This window comes from Nothoprocta perdicaria, unplaced genomic scaffold (assembly GCF_003342845.1).
Source record: "Nothoprocta perdicaria isolate Ctin4 unplaced genomic scaffold, notPer1 scaffold_414, whole genome shotgun sequence".
In the NCBI taxonomy this organism is placed as follows: Eukaryota; Metazoa; Chordata; class Aves; order Tinamiformes; family Tinamidae; genus Nothoprocta; species Nothoprocta perdicaria.
In genome coordinates this window covers 114,674-138,195 of record NW_020455660.1, presented here as the reverse complement: position 1 = coordinate 138,195, position 23,522 = coordinate 114,674, and the positions used below count along the sequence as shown (strand labels likewise).

The 23,522-nt window shown below is 43.7% G+C and overlaps 1 protein-coding gene across 1 annotated transcript in view; it reads right to left on the bottom strand.

Annotated features, from left to right (window-relative positions):
• Positions 1-16,578, bottom strand: part of SRD5A2 (steroid 5 alpha-reductase 2) — a 29,578-nt gene extending 13,000 nt beyond the window's left edge. Inside the window, exon 1 of the mRNA XM_026045899.1 lies at positions 16,295-16,578. Within this exon, the coding sequence (XP_025901684.1) occupies positions 16,295-16,578 (284 nt within the window). The remainder of the gene's footprint in view (positions 1-16,294) is intronic.
• Positions 16,579-23,522: the final 6,944 nt, after the last annotated feature.

The following is a 23,522-nucleotide window of genomic DNA, read 5'->3' as shown; positions in this document are numbered from 1 at the left end:
AATCCAGATAGATGACATCCACCGCTCTGCCCTCATCTATCCAGCTGGATATTCCTTCGTAGAAGGTGATCAGGTTAGTCAAGCAGGATTTCTCCTTGGTGAATCCATGCTGGCTACTCCTGAGTACCTTCTTCTGCTCCATGTGTCTGGAGAGAGCAGCCAGGATGAGCTGCTCCATCACTTTCCCGGGGATGGACGTGAGGCTCACTGGCCTGTAGTTACTCGGGTCCTCCTTCTTGCCTTTTTTGAAGACCGGAGTGATGTTGGCTTTCTTCCAGTCCTCTGGCACCTCCCCCATTCTCCAGGACCTTCCAAAGATGATGGCGAGCGGCTCGGCTAGGACATCTGCCAGTTCYYRCARCACTCTGGGGTGCATCCCATCAGGGCCCATGGATTTGTGGGTGTCGAGGCTCCCTAGATGCTCTCTGACCCTCTCTTCCTCTACCCAGGGCAAGCCTTCCTCTCTCTGGCTCTCTTTGTGTGTACCTAGGGCTTGGGATTCTAGAGGGCTGCCCCTGACAAACACAGAAGCAAAGGCAGCATTCAGCAGCTCTGCTTTGTCCGTGTTTTTCGTGACCAGGGTACCCACCCCATTCACTAGTGGACCCACGTTCTCCCTGACCTTCCTTTTGTTATTGATATATTTGAATGTGAAGAAGTTTTTCTTGTTATTCTTAACATCCCGTGCCAGATTCAATTCCACTTGTGCCTTGGCTTTCCTTGTTGCATCCCTGCATTTCCTGACAACGTTCCTGTATTTATCCCAAGTGGCCTGTCCTTTTTTCCACATTCTATATATTGCTTTCTTCTCCTGGAGTTTTGTCAGGAGCTCTCTGCTCATCCACGCAGGTCTCCTGCCCCCTCTGCCTGACTTCTTACGCATAGGGATGCACTGCTGCTGGGCATGGAGGAAATGCCGCTTGAAAACTAACCAGCTCTCCTGGGCCCCTCTTCCTTCTAGAGCCCTAGCCCATGGGATCTTTCCCAGCAGGTCTTTGAAGAGGCTAAAGTTGGCCCTCCTGAAGTCCAGTGTGGCAAGGCTACTTACTGCCCTGCCTCCTCCTCGTTGGATCTTGAACTCCACCAGCTCGTGATCACTGCAGCCAAGGTTACCCCCCACCTTCACATCTCCAACAAGGCCCTCTCTGTTTGTTAGTACGAGGTCCAGCAGCCCACCTCTCCTCGTCGGCTCCTCCACAACCTGCGTCAAAAAGTTGTCATCGACGCACTGCAGAAACCTCCAGGACCGTTTGTGCCTCGCTGTGCCGTCTCTCCAGCTGATGTCAGGGAAGTTAAAGTCCCCCATGAGAACCAGGGCCTGCGACCGTGAGGCAACCTCCAGCTGCCTGTAGAAGGCCTCATCAGCCGCCTCCTCCTGGTCAGGTGGCCTGTAGCAGACACCCACCACAGTGTCTCCCACGTTGGCCTGCCCTTTAACCCTTACCCACAAGCTCTCCACCCTCTCATCATCCACTCCCAGGTTGAGCTCCATGCATTCCAGTTGCTCTCTCACATACAGAGCAACTCCACCATCCTTCCTAAAGAGCACATAGCCCTCCATGACAGCGCTCCATTCATTAGAGCTATCCCACCACGTTTCTGTGATTCCTATGAAATCGTGGTGCTGGGACCGCACACAGATCTCCAGTTCGTCCTGCTTATTCCCCATGCTTCGTGCATTGGTGTATAAGCATTTCAGGCAGGTAATCGAGGCTGAACTTTTCCCAGGARGCATGAGAGAGGATCCTCTATAATCATGCCCTAGCTGTACTTCCCCACCACCGTAAGCCTGTTGGATATCCATTGGCTTAGGTTTTACAGGATTGATTCCCCAGTCCATATGACACTCCCCTTCCCCCTTCCTGCTTAGTTTAAAGCTCTCCTAGTGAGATTGGCCAGCCTTCTGGCAAATACCCGCCTGCCCTTCTTAACGAACTACATAAGTAAACTACAATCAGTACACATTTATATTTGTATATTTGTTTCTCAAATATTTCAGTTTCTGATACCAGTACCAAATAGGTTTTAAATCCCCTTAATTATGAAATATTATTTTATTTATGCTTGCTATTAGCTAACAACCAATTTCTCCTAATTGATAGAATCACAGAATCACAGAATCACAGAATGGTTGAGGTTGGAAGGGACCTCTAGAGATCATCTAGTCCAACCTTCCTGCTCGAGCAGGGACACCTAGAGCATGTGGCACATTCATTTGTAATATGGAAAGTAAATTTGGATGAAAGCTGAACTATAATTTGTGAAAAAGGGACTGAGTGTTCATAACTAAAAGGGAATTTGTAAGAGCTCGGCAGCTGTTTAAAATCTTTCTCACCATCACCTGCCAAACTGGGCAAATTACTTGGAGGAATTGTGACTTGTTTTTCAAATATTTTGCTCTCCAATAACCAAAGATGGAAAAGTGAAGCTAATAAAGTAAAGGAACTACTGCCTGTGTATAGATTACTGCTGGAATCAGTACCATTACCCAGGGAAGGACTAGAGTCCAAGATGTATAAACATGATGGATTTCTTCTGTCTAAAAAGCCAAAGACTCATACCCACAACAGCATCCTAATCTGGGAGTGTTACATGTTTACAGCAGCAGAAGGCAGAACTCCAGAACTCATTTCTACGCTTAATTTAGGTAATCCTATTTTCTTAATACAGCCTTGTTGCCTGAAGCTATTGACACCAATTGGATATATTATGGGAAAAAGTAAGTAGCAGCTGAAGACATTCCATGTCTTGACCTGAATAAGACCTTAGTAAAACTTTTTACACCGTTTCACCTGTCAAACTCCTAAGTAATCAGGTATTACTGATTTAAAGGATGCTATTTTAAGTGATATCTAGAGATAAATAACTATCTGATTGATATATTTGATAGTTTACTCTCAAACCAGAAGGATATTGTGAGTCAGATTATGTAAAAGACTTCTCTGGTACTATTCAGTTTTTTCATAAATGGTTTGCAGTGAAAAAAAAAATCTTAATATGTTGGACGGCGCAGCTCTGGGAGATGTTGAGCAAACCATGAATGGCTACAGTTCACAGTAATTCTGACAACTTGTTTTCATAGTTTAAAAGAGTAGGTTTGATACAATGCCAATACAGTGTCAAAATACTAAATGTGGGTAAGATCAACCAAATGTAGAAGACAATCTGCAGAACAACCTGAAGTAATCTTTCCACTCTGTATGGTGATAATAGGCACTTCAATTAAATTGTGTCCAGATAAACTCTGCATCTCAAAAAATGATATGGACAAAGTGGAAGCAGGCCAGAGGAAATTAACAGTCTAGGAAGTAGGACAAATTGAAAAAAAAAAAAAAAAAAAAAAAAAAGACTAAAAACTTAGGGTTGTTTAACCTACAAGAAAACCAATGGGTGACATTATAACATTTTTCAACTATATGAAAAGTTGCTGCACAGAGAAAGGAATGAAACATACTCCTTGTCTACTGAGAGCACAATAAGATGTAATTAGCCTAAGCTGCTACATGGGAAATTTATCTTCAACATTAGAAAAGGACAGTGAAGCACTGTAACAGATTGGCAGAATGGTTGAAGGAATCTCTGTCACTGGCAATGTTTAAGACTGAGAAGCATTTCAGGAATGGTGCACATGTGACATCCTTAGACTGATCTTTCTGTGTAGCTTTTCTATGTCTATGTAATTTGCTCTGCAATTGCAGTCCCGGTCTGTGACAAATTGGGTCATTATAGCATACTGGAACTCATAGAGGTCTCTCTTGTGCTCTAACTAATTTCATTCCTACAGGTCAAAGCAATGAGTAGAAAATTAAAGAGCTGTGTATGGCCAAGAACTGCCTAGAAGGGGAACTTGGAGCTATCTTGGTGAGAGAAGGGAAACCGAGGTACAGGAAAGATATATGGAAATAGCTAAGAAACTAGTACAGGGAAAATATTTTGCTCAGGCTGCAAACTGAGCTTAATGCCAAGTCAGCTATCTCTTCAAAACGCTGGCTGAACTTGGTCTTGGGCTTAGATGGAAGGTGCAGCACAGGGCTAGGGTCCACCTGACTAGATAGACTGTGGTTGAGGCAAACGTACAGGTTCCACAGTGCTTCATGCCTGCCTCGACTACTTGGGAGTATCTAAAGGGCAGCAGTGCTTAAAATTATGAGAATATTTGTTGTTTTATCTAAGCAATAGTGTGTCTAAGGCTTCACCAGCCAAAGTGTATATTTCACCAAGGTATCTCACTCTTTTCTTCTCCAGAAATAACCACTTGATATTTATGAAGACAGATCACTTTGTTCCTTTTGCTAAACTATGGGTGTCTGCCAAAGGCATGAAACATGTTCCAGAGTAACTTAACGAGACACTCTGCTAGCATTTCGAAAACCTCACTGCTCCACTGGAGCAGAGAGTTCAAAGAGTTCACAGGAGCTCAAAATGTGAGCAGAACAAAAAGATACATCCACTTGAAAAGCAGTACAAATTCTGAGCGTATATAAATTTTTGCTCTTAAAATGTGCTTATTGGAGAAAGTGTAATCATTTTCCATGAGTAGTCCGCAGGTGGCTGAGCAACAACCAAAGAGAGGCAAATGTTTTGTAAGCTATCCCTCTCCGAAACTAAACCTTCATCAAAGGTTTACATATCAAAATGTATCCTGCTGACATACACTAGACATCTGTTGAGAAAGTTCTTGGAGAGGTATGACACTGGTAGTAGTCCTTACAAGATACTTTACTGCCTTTTTCCTCTCTAGCAGTTACCTCTTTCTCTTCTTTCAGGTATACACTCCTGCTTTTTTTTTTTTTCCATTTTGAGCTTCATGCCTTCCTCTTTTTGTCCTTTCTTTTTATTTCCTTCCTTAGACTCTCAGCTCTTTTATGGCTCTTCATATACCTTTTTTTTCCATTTAAAACTTGTATCTCTTGCAGCACTCCCACTGCACTTTGTCTTTATCTCCTTCATTGCGGTGCATTCACCTTCATCCCTCTCTCTGTGCAATTATGGCTGTTTATCGTCAGCAACAGGCCTGCACCCCTAAGGCTTCCAAGCAAGTCACTGTCCCCTCTGCAGCTCCGTATCTGGATCCCGTAGCTGGAAATGACACAGGATTACTCTGGTTTATGTTGACCTGTACATGGAACAGGAAGTATGGTGCTGCTGTACATGGAACTGCACCATACTTCCTGTGTTATCTAACCCTGAATTCCATTGTCTTTGCACAGTCTCTATAGTTGCAGTTTTCTGTAAGCTATAAATTGTTTGCATAGTTGGAAAATATGAGACCAATGATCTATAGAGATGCCAAGGGAGAGGCCACTCACTCCAGCAGCAAGGCTGTCCGCCTCTGGCCTTAGGCGAGGGGCAGATCCCCCAGGTTTCCTCTCTCCCTGCCCCTGCATCCTCACACAGCTGGCTTGTGTGGGGAAGGAAGGGGCCGAGCACCCAGCAGGGCCCGGGTTCCAGTGCCAGGCCCTAGCTAGGGAGTGTGTGGACTCCTGGGCGCTCACGAGGCAGCGTGCTCGCTGCTCCCACTCAGCCAGCAGGCCCACAGCTGCCTTGCTGGTCACGCCAAGCCGCTGTTCCTGGCATGGGGGTCACAGAGTAAGAGCTACGGGGCGACGGGGGGCAGATACAGACTGAAAGACGCAAGCACATGAGGTGGGAGCCAGCTGCAGAGCAGCGGAATTGCCCTCAGCACGAGTGATGTGGTTGTTTATTCTGTGCTGTGAAACACTTGGAGATTGTAAACTATGTGTTGCTGCAGAAAAATCCATGTATGAGAAAACTGAGGTCCTCATGTTTCTGGATAGTTTTCTATCTTTTGATAGGTTTCTTGATAGCCTTGTTCTATAGTTGTCCCTATCAGCAACAGTTCAAATCCCTTCCTCTGCTGATAGTACTTTTATCTTTCACCATGCACAGGATCATGGAAGAAGGATTTTTGACTCTTTTGTATTGCCCATGATGTTCAGAAGGGCAGCACTGGTTCATCCTCTTGCTTATTTGTTACCATGAAGTGAAATGCCCTGAGAAGCTGAAAGATTCAGCAACAGACCTCTGCAGCAGTTCAGGCCTGCTGCATGTTGCAAAAGTCCTCTTCATAACCCTAGTGCCTAGGAACACTACATACAGCCATAGTGGCTAGAAACACTACATACATTTGTTTTACCAAAGTTGGAGCCTAATTCTTGCAACGAAAATATTCAAGCCTTATTAATAGGCTTGTTCCTTGGGCATATTCAACAACATATCTAACTAAACAATTTCAACATTAAAAGTTATTTTTCATCTCTGGCAGTCTTACACTCTCAGCATAGTTAAAACAGATGTCTAGTCTTATTAAAAACATGATGTCTCAGTAAATCCCACTTGTCAGACAAAGCTGTGTCCTAAGTTAAATCTATATTTCAAATTAATTCAAAAGCAGTAAGGATGAACATGATTTATGAAGGAAGACAAATCTGAAATCCAAAATATAGCACTTCTGATATATCAGTAAGGCAACTGAAGCAGTGAGAAACTTAAATTCTTGGGGCCCATGCTGTATTTGAAGGTATATTGATGTGTGCAATCATTTTTTACCAGTAGACTATGTAAGTCTGCAAAAGAAATCACCAACAAAAACATGGCTGTCCAGTCTGCATGTGTGAAAATGACAGGAAGTCAGGTCCCTGATTGAAGAGCTTAAGGTCATATTTGCACAGGTATGTGTTTTGGGTCTCAACATTTACTATCTTCAATTTGATTCATTTTCAATACCTACCCCATTCATGCTTCAGTAATTTGCAGTATCTTCACACTATATGTCAGGATCTCAGACATACCCTTCTATTTTAGTAGTTTAGTTTTAGTTTTTAGTTTAGTAGTTTAATCCCATCAAATTCTATAATTGGTAACCAAAAATTTGTTTTATTTTTAGAAAGGTAAATAATGTGAACATTAAAAATTATCATTTCTAAACATTTAGATGCACATTTTGAAGTACACTGGCTGAAATATATTTGGAAAAGTAGCAATCCAAATTCCTTCTGTAGTGGTATGACTTCATGGAATACAAGGTAGTACATACATATGAAAAAGAAACATATTTGAAATAGCTAGTTCATGTCCTCAGTTTGTGCTCATATTAAAAATGATAGGAGGACTTAATATTTTACTTTCTTTTACTCTGAAGACCTACTCTAGTCTGATTCTGATTCAGTCATCTTTGCTCCCTCCCAGCACAAACATTACATTAAAAATTCCCTAACATTGAAAGTTGCTAAGTCAAACACACAAAGTATAGAAAGTGTCAGCATTGAAGTGTCCCATGTTCTTTGTGTTTACCCTGATACTGCGCTTACCTGACTTTCCTTTTATCTCTTCCCATCTTCTATTTCTGACTGTAAGCCACACAGTATTACTCATTTCTCAAGACAGATTGTGTTCTCCTGGCCTGTGCTGCCAGGACTCCTTCTGGGAGACTATTTCTTCTCTGTTGAGTACCCTACTAGCCACAAGTACGACTGGAATGAAAAGTCCAACTCTTGTCCCTCCATCCCTGGCCTGGAGAATGCCTGGCTGGATTGCAAAGAGTCACACATATTGGTTCTGCTTATAGCCTCGGAGGAACCTGCTTAGTGCAGGTGGGCTCCTTAGAGATGTTAACTGGCAAACTTTATGTCCCTGAGCAAATACCAGTACAATTTTTTCAGAAACAGCTCTGCCAAGTTTGGATTGCTTTTCCTGGGAACAGCAAGAGACACATCCCACCACTTTAGTAACCTTAATCCAGGCCAAATTTCAAAGCATGAGTGCTTTAATGCTTCTTTGTTTAAGAGGTTATAAAAGAAGCAAACAAACACAACCCAGTAGCATAATGCAAATCCAGCTTTTTTTTTTTATATAGCTCTATAGCTGCATATACATTGTCCAGCCCTGGATGCATGACACACAGTCACTGGAAGGACAACTCAGAACAATTTTCCAGGGGTATTTGCACGTGTAGCTACCAGGAGACCACACTAATGTGGCTAGGCAGCTCTGAGTAGTCAAGCTAGCTTGGTCAGAGCTCTCATTAGTCTTTCTGTCCCATCCCAAACAACAACATGAAGGCCTAGCTTAAGGGGATTTGGCTTTCTAGTAAAGCAGCCCAAGTCATTTTTACCAGCTTGAGAAAGCACCACAGGTTCTCGTTCTCTCCCAGGACCTGCTCCTGCACAGTCCGGCATAGGAAGGGATCTGCTGTGTAGCATCTCTGATAAACAAACAAATATTTCCAGCACAACTCAAGTCTTTGCAGACACGTTGATACAGCGACATTTTTCTAATCACATTTCTCTGAAGCAGTAACTTAGCATACAAAGTATTGGTTTAAGCTGTTGAAAACTAGCACAATTGTAAGCAGCATCATATATGGTAAATGTTGACTGTGGCTGTTACTACTCTATTGCATTTTCATAAAGGTGAATTAGGCAGGAGGAGGCTAAAAGTCACTTCCTTCAACTGTGAGTGATCTTTTTTCTGATTGCTACTGCTGGTGACATTTCAGTGTACATTCATGAGACTGGCAGAGCTTTCTGCTGGCCCTTAGGTATCAGAACTGTAGAGAATGGGATTTTAAAAGAGCAGTGCTAGATAAAATTTTGCTGTTCTTAAAATGAGTACTGAATTTGGATGTATAGAAAAAAGTATACATTTTTCTTCCTATATGTTGACTTTTCCTACCTTCTCATATATAATATTTTAACCCAGTTTTAGTATTAGAATAGGTTTTTTATAAGAGAACATTTCAGTTTCATTGCTACTGTTATATCTATGAGATGTTCCAAAATAATTACAATGTCAGCTGAGTGGCTGCCAAAGACTAACACAGCTCCTTTGTTCAAACAAGTGTGGATGCACATAATTTTCAGGTATTTTAATTATTTGATCTAAGTCAGCAAGGACGGCCATACTAAAGACTTTACCTCACACATTTAAAATAACATTTAGAGGAAGAGAAGGTATTTTTTCATCATAACTATTCTTTAGGAAATTAACTTTAATTTTGAAAGTGATACTAAGAATATAACTTAAACTAAAGGAGATTCAATAGATGGAGCACCTGGAATGGTGTATTACTGTCAGCAATATTAGAAGGTCATTTCATAGACTTTTATTCTGATTTGGCCTCTCTGGCAGTGGGAGATGGCATACAAGCTTTTGGGTAAACAAGGGCTTTGTTAAAGTTTGCCCTTTTGTCTGACTATATTTGGCAGCTATATAAAAAAATACTACTTCTTGCCATAAAGGTCGCCATTAAGAAATACAAAGGAAACAAGCAAGCAAAGAGATTTGTGGACCTTGAAAGAACCAAGTCTACAACAAAATTTCCTGATGAACATATTAAATGAATGTTCACATCTCTTTCTTGCTTTTTATTTCCTACTTAAAAGAGGGGTTAAGCCATTAGTAATCCCATGGTTAAAGCAAGTAATTTCTTTGTTTGGCAGAACTAATATTATTTTAAAGCAAAATCTCTTACTAAGACTCCTGCATATTATTTAATGTTTTAGTATAGCCCTTTATAACTCTGCTTTTCTAATATGAACAGCAGAAATGCAGTAAAGCAAATTCAGATCTTGGCCTCCTCATCAGCCTTGCCCAGCTCAGTGGCATATGCAGGGCAGCACTCAGGATGCATCTTTCAGTAAGACTTTGATCTCTCAGGATTCCAAGTGTTGTAATTCCATGCCTGGCCCAGACCCCACACAGGCAAGGTCAGAGACACCTTCCTGGCCTTGCAGCTGGGACTTCATCTCTCTGGGCAGATGTAGGGGCTGTTATTTGAATAGCTCTCTCCAGAGTGGGCTGGGGCTGAGTACCCACCAAACCTTAATGTGTTTATCAATGATAGGCAAATAGGAGTGACAATGCAGTGTTTTAAAGGAAGCCTGAATACTGTCAGGTAGAAAACGGGCAGGTATCTCTTTTTCCACAGGTAGGAAAAATAGAACCAAAACCAATCTCTCAAACAACTAGATTTGGGAATTACTGTCTTAGGTGACACAATATGAGGTCTGATGGGGAATGGACAGCAGGAGAATGGCACACAGCAAAGTTTTTCTGGAGAGAAAATTTCAGAGGTAACTACAAAATTATAAAGTATTGTGAAGCTCTCTGACAAATCTTCACTGGTAGCAATAACACAGCACAAATATATAGGCATCATATAGAAATATAATGTTAACAGACATGTGTTTTTGAAAGCAGTGAAGGGATATAAAAGTGCAAGTTATCTCTATGGAAATTCTTCCTATACCACGCAGAAAAATTATGCGGGTACATTTTGTGCTGGGCAGCAGCTACAGTTTTCTAAAATATTAGGCTGTATTCAGGAAAACAGAATGTATATATAGAACTTTCCTTGCTCCTAGCTGGGAAGACAATCAACTAGTTGCCATTACTAAAACCTGTGGGAACAAGTTGCAAAAAGTTAAACTGATTGATAGGGGAGTATGGAATATATATACAAGGTAAAGTGAACAGCCAGCCTACATTAGGGGTGTCGCTGTCTGATTTAGAGTTACTGATAGGTCTGAACATCACAATAAATCACATAAAGGTATTTTTTTATAGCCAGAGTAGCCCTAAGAAGAGTCAAGAAACTTTAGTCTATTGCAAAACGTTGAAGTGAAGCAAATCAGAGAATAAGATTAGTTGCTTGTCAGACACCTGTGGTTTGTGTATTGGGAGATAAATGGTGTTAGGTGATAAAGGTTTCATGAGACCACTACTAGAAACATCTTTAGTTCTTGACACTTAATGAAAATGACATTCTAAGATGAAAGGATCAAAATTAACTATTTTGATGAAGAAAAATAATTTCTCGTTTGGAACTATGTGTTATTATATGGTCTGATCATATTCAGTATTAGCAAGGAGAGTCCCATTTAGCAATCTATACTTCAAATTTAATGTAATCTTTACATATCTACTTGTTTTATCAAAAAAAAAAGGTGCACGGTGCAAATATGAAATACCTTTAAAAATTATGAGCAAAATTTATTTAACATTTACTCTTACAGGACTTAAACTCATACACATTTCTCTGGACAGCTGAGCTGCTCTTTTCTCCTCCCCAGCTCAGTTTTGAAGGGAAGTGGACAGAGAGATCTGTGAAATGAAAATCACACACGGGATATCATTTTCAAATGTTCCTGGTTTCCCATTCTTTTGCCATAAAAAAAAAAAAATCTAGTTTTCCTTATCTTTTCAGGAAGATCTCAATTTGTACAAACTTAAGTACAGGTACACCAGATGGGTGCCCCTAGGAGCTTTGGGGGTTCCAGTTGCTTAATGTGTGTCTGATTTACTTGAGTGTTCTTCAAAATAAAAACAGCAAATTTAAAGATTACTTTTTATGGTAGCAGAGTAAAGAGTTACACTCTTGATTACAAAACTGGAAATAAAGTTTCAAGAGAGTAAAATAAATAACAAAATATAATTCTAGATGGTATTTGAAACTGAAATGCCTCCTTAGATTGCTGGTGCCCCAGCTCCTGTGGGGTGCAGAGTGGAACTAAATGCAGCACTGCGTCCTTCACTCCAACATCTCCAGGATTAGCTCATGCTTTGTAGCTCACCCAGGCAAGAGTTCATCCTCACCACTGCTCAGGGTGGCATCTCTTCTTCTCCATCATCCGTCTTTTTCCCTTCTTGCCTGCTTCCATTCTAAGAGGAATGCAGCATTAGAGTTTATATGAAATTTGGTTGTGATATCTTTCTTTCATCCTGTATTTTATTCTCCTCCTTTGTTTCTTAAAGTTGGACTGCAAAACAGGAATTCCATAAAATATCTTCTCCCTGTCACCTGAGGGCTTCAGCTGGCATTCCTCATCCAGCACAGCCCCTCTACAGAAGAGATTATATTACAAACCACATTTTCAATCAAATCATTAACAAACCACATTTCTCACAAGAATTCCTTTACATACATCTTATGCCGCTCATCACTCTCAGCTCATGGCCAGCTTTCCCTAGGGATTGCATATACAGATGGTGGAGTTGGCAGTAAGTGCTTCTCTCGTTCTCCCCCTTTCCCTCTGCCTCTCCATCTCATTGGTTTTGGATGCCCTACCATCACACTTGCCCTGACCCTCATGAAAGTGAAGAAGCTAAAGCTTACCTAAAACAGATGTAAGAAGCTCATATTTTTATAAGCTGTTTGCTTTAGCACTGCAAGGCATTTGGATTTTATTAAATCCACGCCGTGCAGCAGTAATAAAGAGCACATTTGCAAGATGAAGAGCTGGCAAGCTCGAGGAAGGCAGACAAACAGGCAGGGGATGGGATCTGGGAGTGCCCCCGTTCCTGCACATCCAGAGCAGCAGCAGCACAAGCAGCAGCCCCAGCCGCCGCCTTCACCCCGCCAGGAAAGGCGCAGGGAGCGCATGGGCCGCGCTGGCCATGAAGAGGGAGACTGCTGCCTAGCGGCAGCCGCTGCTGCGTTCAACGGGAAACTGGCTCCTCCGGGGCCTAGACATAGGGCAAGGCCTCCCTCTTGCACCCTCTGGGGCAGAAGGTCCCAGCACATGAGGTGGTGCTAGCAGAGGGGTTGCCTGCTGAGGCAGCAGTCTCTGCTGGGATGTGAGTCTCCCAGCTCCTGCTGCCGTGGGCTGGACGGGAGCCCCGGTGCCAGAGCCGGCACGCTGGGCCTGAGGCAAATGGAGAGGTCTTGCAAAGTCCTGGTGAAAGAGGAGTCATCAGCCTCAGCATAAGGGGTTTCCAGCAGAGGACTGTGGTGGTACTTACACCTCACATGGTCCTCAATGTTCTGACAGTGATGATAAAACCACCACTGATAAAATCAACAGATGGCACATGTTCTTGACAAGGGTGAATACCTGTGTGGGTAGGACAGCCTTACTGAGCTCATCCAGAAAAAGCACTTTTGAATCAAACAAGTGCAGCCCATATAAATACAGGGCATCCCCCCAAAATAATATGTTTTAATCTTGGAAAGCAGGGACACCAGGGTGGAAGTGATGCTCAGAGCAGCCTGGAAACTCACAGGGCAAAAACCACCAGCTTGAACTGTAAGGACAGGAACAGTGCACAGGAATGGGACGGTGATGTTGTCTCCAGAAATGCTACCCCAGCACTGATCCTGTACATTTGATGCTGTTATGCTCAATTACAGAAAAGATATAGGAAAGGAGAAGAGGAAAAAGCTACAAAAATTATCTGGGGTAAAAAAAAGGAAAAATGTTCTGCAGTGAAGACCTTCAGCTGCAGCTCAGTAACATGATAAATCTGTTTCAGGATTCCTCAGATCATTCAGGCTACATGACACCATGTGCAAAAGCAGGACAAAGTCATTTTGCAGGTTTAAACCTGTTCCTAAGTTTACGGAAAGGTAACTTTATCCTGTCAGACTTCATGCTGGATGAAGTATCATGTGTCAGCACCACTATAATTCTATGTCAGATCAGCCCGTTTCTGTTCCTCCTACAGCTGACAAAGCTGCCAGAAAAAAACATAAATCCAGCATAAACAGCGTATCGTGTGCAGCAACTAATTAATCAGCAATATGATCGTGTGCTCCTGTATTATCTGGATCACACTGGTGCAGATGGACGTCCTGACAGCTCCGTAACAAACAGATTGAAAGATGATCTGATTACCATGTAAGTGACATCATGGTAAGAGAATACTGAAGCATACTATATGGGGTGCTTTAAATTAGCACAGAAATAGCGAGCACCTTTGGGAGGAAATTGAGACTAGCCAAATTCAGGGAAAAAAAAAAAAAAAAGTCTTATTTAAGCCATAGGGAAGACCTACGAGACTGAGCTACAAAGAAAACAGCGGATTCTCCATAGAAAAGGATGGGTTCTCCATCTCCTGAAGCCTTCAAGTCAAGACTTGAAGAAATTCTGAAACACGTGCTTCATCCAAATGCCAGTTATTGGTTCAGCACAGCTGGCCATAAAGAAGAGGAAGGCAGAATAGATCACAGCACAGCAATCCATTGAAAATCTGTGTTTCTCTCATGCATGCCTACATCTAAGCAAAACTTCTCTTGTGTGCGGATGTTTGGTATAAGAGGCGTGACACAAGTAGGAATGACCAAGGTCCCTGTGGAGAGAAAGACATCACTCAATTTTGCAAGAATTCATGAAGTAACTTTTCTCTGTACAAAAGAGGACATTTTCATAGAAAAATAAATGTGCCTAAATACAGATGTCAGAGATGGTCAGTAGTAAAAGGGGTACAGCTTTACTCACTTGAAAAACTCCAAAGAAAAAAACTACAGTAGGCTACATTCATTAAGCAAATGTAGTTTTATTATTGATGAACTATACATTTTACTGATTATACTTGCAGTCAAGTATATTCATGAAAGTATTTAAAAATGATTGTTTTTAAAAAACTTGAAAAAAAAATAAAGTATTGTTCTTTTACCCTGTGCCATGTGCTGTAGGTGTCCCTGCTGTAGCAGGGGAGTTGGACTAGATGATCTCTGGAGGTCCCTTCCAACCTCAGCCATTCTGTGATTGTTATTTCTATTAAAGGTCTTTGATAAGATATTTTTAAAATATCATGATAGATTTTGGCTGTTATTTCTAAATACCAACCATCTTTTCAAATACCATATGGTGACGGACTAGCAAGTAAAATGAGGAAAAACTCCTCGTTTGTTCTTTTGGCTTCTCTTCTATCTAATAATATAACACTAACTTTTAATATAATATTTCATATATGAATTGATTAAACAGAGTCTCAGAACGGCTTGTACAAGAAAAGGCTGCACATAATAAAATAATACCTGAGTAACTGTATCACAATACTGTTACACTCTAATAGAATCAAAATAGTCTGTTACCTAGACCTAGAATTTTCAGGAAAGAAACATCAAAGATGAAGAAGCCCTCGAGCTATTTAAGAAAATGTGTGAAAACACAGTGCTTCTGCCTAAGTTGAGCAGTAACATTGGGAAAGAGCCACTGACCCAACAAATGAAGCACAGAGAAGCCTAACGTTTCTATCAGTCATCTAGTTGTGGCCATTGGCTTCTGTGTTTCTGAAGCCATCACAATCCTTGAGATTGGGAGAACGAAAGTACCTAAATTTAGATGACTGCATCTAATTAACACACCTGGCTAAGTAGGAGCTCAATGTGCCACAGATAGTGTCTTCCAGCTAACTGGAAAGATGGAAAAAAAAAAAAAAGGAAAAAACAACACTAATCATATCACAAATTTCTGTAACATTGCTGTGTTTTAGCACCTGAACCCACACTCCTGTTTTGAATTTACCTACAGCAACCTACGGTTTCTATCTGTCTCCGAGCTCCACAGACACAGCAGCTGGATTTTCAATACGTTAATTTTGGTTGAGATGGTTTTGGATGGATGAATCATTTTTGGTCACTTCTTATATGCATGCTTTATATTTCTGGCAAAGAAAATAAACATAAAAATAGGAACTGGGTTGAAAAGGGCAAGCCAGCTCAGAAATAAAGTTTTCCTTTATAAGTTAGCCAGCACCTTGCTGTATAACAACACAGCAAAGCCACGTGCATATGCCACTTGTGAAAAGTCAACTCTTTCATGAACTAATAATAATAATAATAATAATAATAATAAAACTCGTTATGAGAGTAGTCCATGGAGAAATGGAAGTGCAACAGAAGATAAAGTGCACGCAGCTCCTTAGGCAGGAAGATCTAGCCCTGTGTGCCACTCCAGGTGCTTCAGAACCAAGTCCCACTGACCGCAGACCTTAGTCTCCCTGGGAGCTCCTGGGCATTAAGCACAGAGCTAACTGCAAAGACAAAGCATTGCAGCATTCACTGACATCGCCTATGGGGGAATTCCTGAATATGAAGATCTTATGGACCGAGAGAAACCGCTACGTGGATACTAAGGTGGGAATAACGCGTTGGGCGCGAGGACCCAACCTACGCGCTGTGGTGGCGAAAGCCAGCGGCTGCTCTCGTTAGTTGCCCGCCACGTTGGCATTAGCGCTCGCTCGCTGCCTGCATCCGTGCTGTCCTTTGGCACCCGGCCTGTCCCGGCCCCGCTTCCCACGGTGGTGACTGTGGGTGGGCACCGCGGCTCTCCTTCCCGCGCCTCGCGTGTGCCCGGACACAACACTCCAACTCCATGCCTGGCTCCAGCTTTCCTCAGCGCAGCGCTGGGCACCGGGCAGATTTGCGGGGAGCACTTTTGAGCTAAGCACCAGCGCATCACGCACCACCCCTCGCTCCCCGGCCGCTCACGGCACCCGGGCTCGACCCGCGGGCGGGCAGCGGCACGGCACGGGGGTCCCCGCGCGGTACCTGTAGAAGTAGTGCCAGCCGAAGAGGCAGCAGAGGAGGCGGCAGCCGAGCGGCTCGAGGCGCGGCGGGCTGCGCAGCGCGAGCAGCAGCGCGGGCACCAGGAAGGAGGGCAGCTCCTGCAGGAACCAGGCGCAGCGCGCGGGCAGCCGGCCCCGCGCCCGCGCCAGCCGCTCCTCGTGCTTCCCGTAGCGGGACGGCACGCGCAGGTAGAGCGAGAGCTGCAGCAGCGCCAGCGCGCCCAGCAGCGAGCTGAGCGCCGGCACCAGCCCCGGCAGGCACTGCATGCTCGGCGCCGCCGGGCAGCGCAGCGCAGCGCAGCCAGCCCGCGGCCAGCGCTCGCCCCGGCCTTATGAGAGGCGCCGCGGTCACCCCGCCCCGCCGCGCGGCCGCCCGTCGCTCCGGCCCGTCAGCGGGCGCAGCCCCGCGGGCGCCCCGGCGCGCGCCGAGGGGAGCGGCCCCCGCCCCGCGCCGCGCCGCGGGTAACGGCCGCGGGTAACGGCCGCGAGGGCGGCGGTTGGCGCGGGGGCGCCCGCGAGGGCACGCGCGGCGGGGCCGCCTCGGCGGCAGCCGCAGGCGCCGGGAGGCTGGAAGCGGCTTCCAGGGGAAGGAAACGGGGGATATGGGGAAACGAGGGGAAATGGGGATAGGGGCTGTGCCCGCTGCCCCGCAGAGGTGTCGCAGGGATGCCCACATGGGGTGCCTGCATGGGGACAGGGGTGCCCGCATGGGGTCCCCAGGCACAGCCCTGGTGTGTGGAACAGGAGCAAGGAGGGTCTCAGCTTCCCTAACCTCCACATGGTGGTTGGCCCATGGCCTGGGCTGGAGCAGCCCTGTGACAGTAGGATGTCCTGCTTTGTCTCACAGCCTCCATGCTGAAGGATGCATGGAAAGTGAAGGGATGTTCATGGCTGTGAAAGGACTAGGGAAATTCAGTCTAAAAATGGCATGTCCAGCCCATATTTGGCGTGACCAGAACATGCTCAAAATTTGTGAGTGCACCAAGTGCAGGTCCTAACACACCTAAAGCTTTACTTTGAGGTGTGCTCAGAAACATTTCATGTTCCACAGCATGAAGCAGTTTTGCCAAAAGTTTGCCGCAAAATACTGTTCAGGAAACAGTGTCTTTGCCCTTTTTTTTTTCCTCTGGGTCTTCCTTTGTAAAGATTTCCTGAGCGCTTACTCACTACAGGAGTCCCTATATTGTTACTGGCCATTGTGACATAGCAGCTTATGGCCATGGATTTAGGTTGCATCCCTGTCATATCACAGGGAATATACTAATCCAGGATATGGGAAACTTGAGTTCAATTGCCTGCTCTGCTTAAGGGGAATTTCCCTTCTACAGAGAGTGACCAAGGCACCAGGCTGCAGACTACCCTGTATTCCAAGAAGTCATTTTGCTATGCTGGCTCTTCTAGGGAGTATTTACTTAAAACAGAGGAGCAGGGCTCTTCACACCCTATAGAGATTCTCCCTTACCTCTGCTGAGTGCTGTAATCACCAGGCCCATGTTTATTCTTTCCATGCCAGGCAAGGCTTTTCTGGCCTTTGTGTGACCTAGTATGGCTGACGTCTACCTGCCAAAACATTCTTCCCAAGAGAAGACAGTGCCTGCCTCCATGCTGCCTGTTGGAGACAGCCTCTGGCAAGGGGCATTTCCCAGGTGTGTGTAAAGGGGATGGCCCCAAACTGGCCCAGGTATGTTAACCATTAAACAGCATGAATAATGGCCAATTCATGTCACAGGCACTCACATTTAAAGTAATGACTTTACTTTAAAAGGTTCCTGACTGTGTTCAGCAGCAAAGAAAGTTCCCTCTAGGAAAGGTTTTAGAAATCTAAGTATTAGCAAGTGCAGTACAGTAGAAATGGATCTGTAGTGTAGATATAGAAGCATAGAGTAGAAATGGAAATGAAGTCTCAGCTTCCACAGTATGCAAGTTTAAGGGGCACTTACTTTAAAGTACTTCTAGTTTGGTCCCATGAACTGGACACACATTAGTGATAGGAGCGTGTTAAGTGCACTCTGGAGTGCATCTTCTGGCTTAGTTTCATCCAAACACAAACAAGTGATGGGCACTGAAACAGATCCATGAAGCAAACCAAGCCCAGTAGGGGAGTGCTTTAGGAGAGTCACTTCAAAAGCACATGGTGCAAACCAAAACTCTAGAGGAGGCACAGGCAGTGTAAGAACTGGGAGAGACCAATGTAAAATACAGCCCTGGCAGCTGCAGATATGCCCCTGCTCATCATCCTCCTGGTCGTGTTCAAGCCAAAGGAGACTAGTTCTTCATTAGGACAAATGGGTTGGGAATTCCTCTGATGTTTGAAAAGGGAACACCTCTACCTGGACTGATCAGATAGAAGCCATCTCCAGTCCCTGGAGAGAAGGGAACACTTTGAAGTATTAATTCATCTCTCCCTAAGGTGGAATAAAACAAATGAAACAAATCCGACCATGGAAAAAGCCTGTTTCTGTCCATTGGCACTGAAGAAATTCTAGACAAATACTTCAGGAGAGCTGGATCCCACCTTTGCCTATATACATCAGAGCTCTTAAGCAGTTTCTATAGATAGGCACATCTATCAGCAGGCATTCACCTGCAGTGCTGAAAAGACATGGTTTGTATAGGAACACTAAAACTTTATTTCAAGCCATGCTTTACTTTCCTCATGGGTGCATGAGCAGATGTGGGTTTCACTAGTCCAAGGGAGCACCATGCAGTAATGAATCTTGCTCTGAAATCATCTTGAGCCAGCACTATCAAACTATGGAACATAGCTCAGGTAATTTAAACTTTTTGCCTTCTGATAATTTACAGATATTCAGAATAATTTTTATGTCCCAGCAGTAAATAATTCAGTGGGTGTATTGGTTGGAAAAATATTTTAACAGAAAAGTGCCTGCAGTGCTGCGTAATTTGAAGAGAGATATTCTAAGTTCTGTTTATGTATTTGTTATTTGATAAAATTTCAGAACTCTTGTTTTACCTTTGAAGGGAAATATTCAACTCTTTCAAAGAACTGAATTGTAGGTTGAACATAATGAGTTATGAGGAAGGCAGAAATTTATAAGTAGGGAACCTAAAGAAAAACTACACTATTTATAAATCTAAAGGTCTGTGACTTGAGAGGTTTCTCAGGAGAAAATTATGAGTAGATATCGAGGTAGTTTTGCACTGCTGCAGGTCTTCCCACTGAGTTCAGGAGGTAACGAAGACTCATTATTGGCCCTTGCAGAGTGAGTGGAGTGAAGCCCCCCCAAGCCTATCCCGCTGCCCGCTGGCATGTCCAGGCCTCCTTCCATCACACCATGGACGTCCCTGCTCTGGTAGCTCTGGGCAGGAGCGCTCTGATGGACCTGCCTGCTATCTGCAGCCCAGAGAAGCTTCTTACCTGAAGGAGTTCCTGTAAAACAGAGCAGGTCTACAGTACAAAAAACATCTGTTGCTTTTACCTGGAGGGTATAGAGTGGGTGTAGCAAGGACCCTTAGCTGTGCAAGCCCTTGCAGTTGCACATATATAACCTGTAGGAAGGGCTGCAGGATTAACTTGCGAATTCCTGAAGTTATGGCAATGCTCAATTAGATGAACAATTGCCTCATGTAGCTCCTTAGATCTCCCAGAAGTGTGTGCTAGCTTGGTTTATGAAATTTCATGAATAACCTGCAGTTATTACGTGTTCTCTGAACACTGTTGGAAGCATCAGGATCTTAGAAAACTATAATATTGTCCCTGAATCTGGATAGGAGTTATTTGAAAGATAATTCTGAAAACACAGAAGGCAAAGGGGAACAAAGTTTGCAACTTTGCTAGTTGCAAAGACAGCCTCATCTATAAACCTTCATTCTATATAAACTCTGTGATGAACTGTGGATTAATTTTTCATTATTTATGCTTACTTACCGTTAGGCAAATACACAGAAAGACTCACTTAAGCAAATACAGTTTGAGTGAAAAGATAGTAAAGGTAGTTTTTTAAGCAGACAAGACAGACTAGACCAGGAAGATAGGGAAAAGGGAAGGAATAAATCTCTTGCAGGATTAACTTTAACCTAGTGCACAGAGTTTTGCAACAAAGCATTTTTAATACTGTTTTGCATTGTTACTAGGATGAGAATAAAAACTGGCAATCAAAGAGAAGTCCACAAACTTTATAGGAAGACACTTTAAATTTCAAGTCTGGCTTTCCTTTCATTTCAAATTGTCTTGAACAGCATCAATATATGTCAGCCATGAGATCAGAATCAGGGCCCCAGTTCTTATCTTTAATTGATTTTATCTGGTGATGTTTTTTACTGCGTTGTCTGGTTTTCATATTTTGGTCCCTGAGAAGGCAGTTCTTTCAGCAGAGAAGAGAGATAATATCTTTACACCCACACTGCCCCACCTATTCCAGTTTGTTAGCATTAAAACATCCTAGCATCTGAACATTATGAGATGAGGAAATGCTCAAATTAGCTGTCTAGCTCATTGAAAGTGAGCCAGAAAATCACAGAATGAAAAGCAGGGGGAGCTTGAGGAGCACAAGAGAATCCTTCTCATCTAATATCTAGTGCAAAGCACGGAGTTCACAAAGCACAGAACTGCTGTTTCTGCGCTCACCAGAAGCTGGGACATTGTTGTTTCAGACAGACTCTCTCGGGAATTTAGCTATAACGCTCTAACAAGTTTCTCCTGATCATCATAAACCACAGCTTTTCAAAGACTTGTCCCTTGGCATGGCCAGACCCAAAGGCCACCTCCGGCCAAGTGTCAGACGGATCCTCCAAAGCTTGGGGGTGCTAAAGCAGCTCAAAGAAAATGTCACCATTTTTTAACATTTTTAGTTATTGTCTTCCCAGAAACGGTTGAATTGTTAGCTGATGTTTTTCAAGGAGTTTAAGTAGACACCAAACTTGGCAAGCTGAAGCCTGTATGGTTAAAGCTGGTAAAGTTATAAACGATTTAAGATGGTGCCTAACAATGGGAAATGCCAGGAGGCTGTTTCAATTTCCAGGACTTTTTCCCATGCTGTAATATAGGAAAGTAGTGAGGTTAGTGCCACCCCTAGCCCATGTGCTGCTGCCCAAGCGTGGTGGCAAGGGCTGCAGCTCTCTCGTCATCATTGCTTGCCCCGTATGTCTCCTGACTCGGCAGTGTGGGTGGTTGGAGGCGGCACAGCGCCCTGTGGAAACTCACAGGCTGTGCTGGGCTGCAGAGCAGATGCCTGCTGTGGCAGCCCTAGGCACTTCTCTATTAAAACCAGGGGCTCATGTGGAGTGTAGCCCACCTCCCATGCACCTGGGGTTCTTCTCCATGGAAACAGAAAGCCTAGGAAGAGGACACAGACCTGGAATAGGATGGGTGTCCTGATATGGGGTTGGCTGAGATATTTTGCCTGAGTACCAAGGTCCTACTGTTACATATTTATGCCATGGTTGCCTATGTAGGGTCTTCTTCCAATAAGGTAAGTTGGGGCAGTTTAGGTTTCTGAGCTCTTACGACTGTCAACAGGTTCCAGAACATGAAATTTGACTAATGTTTGGGTGCTTGCTAAACATCTAGCAATTGCTTTGTCTTCTTAGGGGGCCAAGGGAGTCTTCTCACCAAGAAGCACCCACCTTCCAAGCTGACTGTGCTTTCTCAGTCTGCCTGTTTGTATTGCACCAAGACAACAGGTCTCCTGTAGCTTCTTTGAGCCACTCCAGTGTCCAAATTATCTCCAGAGCTAAGGAGAATTCATGGGTGGGTTTCAACTGCAGCAATCCAGAAGACTGTGGGGAGCTTGGGAAACTAGGGCAGCCCTAATCCTTACAGAGACTGAGTGGACTACTTTGGTTAGTTCAGCGTGATGTACAGACTGCTGACGTGAGTATTAGTATATGCTCATTTGTATTGTAGAGCATCTTAATTCCTTGATTTGAGTACCTTGAATTGTGGCAGGACACTGGTACTAGTGTTCTGCCCATCACTGCTCAGTGGCAAGATAGCTCTAAATTCTGTGGCAATTTCTTTTAAATTGAGGAACAGAAGTTACCCAGAAAGTGATTTACTAAGAGTTGGAATGTTACTAATACATTTATTTCAGTAGCTGAGTGCATTTCTTCATACCTTCACTGCAATTTCATTTTCCCACTGATTTTTTTAGGGAGGCTTTTAAGAGGTATGGCACTACAGAGAATGCAATTGCGAAAGCTACGCATTACACAACTACCTGGCCTGCTGCAGTCCATAGAACAATCACATCCCAAAGAGATCTTTTTAGGATCACATTTATCTTTCCTTATAAAGGATTTCCTCTTGATTGCCCAGAGATCGTCAGAGATACTTCCCTGACAGATAACAACAGTCTCAGGGTTTCAGTTAGATAAGTTGGCCTTTGATGTGTTGGAGATTTTTTGGAAAATACAGTGAGGCAAGTAATTTTCCTTATAAAAGCTCCTGATTTATTAATGCCATATAGCCAACTCAAGCAGTCTTGTTAACTTTGAGCATTAAAAAAATCAATGCCCCAAAGTCACTGAGGATTGTCTTAAAATCACATAATTATATGCAAATTATAATAATCACAGTATATATAATTACATGATATATAAAGTTTGCTGAGCTTTCAGGGTATTTTGTTTTCCATTTCCGATTGTTTACTTTACCAAGATTACAAGACTTGAACCAAGCTCAAGTCCACATGTAATCCCTCGACTCTAATAGCCAGGGCATTATGACAGACCTCATTTAAAGTAAAAGTTGCAATAAAATTAAGATGATAATGTTGTATCATGGGTGTAAGTTGTTTATTCTGAGAGAGCGTGTAAATCTCTTCTAAATCAGGGCCAAAACAACCATTAGTGAAGCATGTGAATTGCAGTCCTCAAGTATGACTTCAGCTGTCTGTTGGGAGGAAAGGGACAGTCTGTACATTGTGACGATGCTCCAGGCAGCCTGCAGGCTCCAGACCTGCTTCTGCACTGGTCTGTGCTCAACAAAGGCTCCAAGGTTACTTGCAAACTCTTGCCAAGCTAGCCATGCTTACGATTGTTTTCCAGCACTGAGACCAGCTGACACAAAACTGCCTGGGCAGGTACTACTAAACTTCCCTGTCCTCCAAAATGGGGCAATTGGAGGCCAGCAGTCTTTTGGGAACAGTCTCTTGCTACCTACCAAGCCGTGCCTGGGAACCCCAGCAGAGTGGTGTTTGGTCTAGGGCAAAGCTCTGCCGGGGCCACTCTCACAATTTAACAGTTGTCCT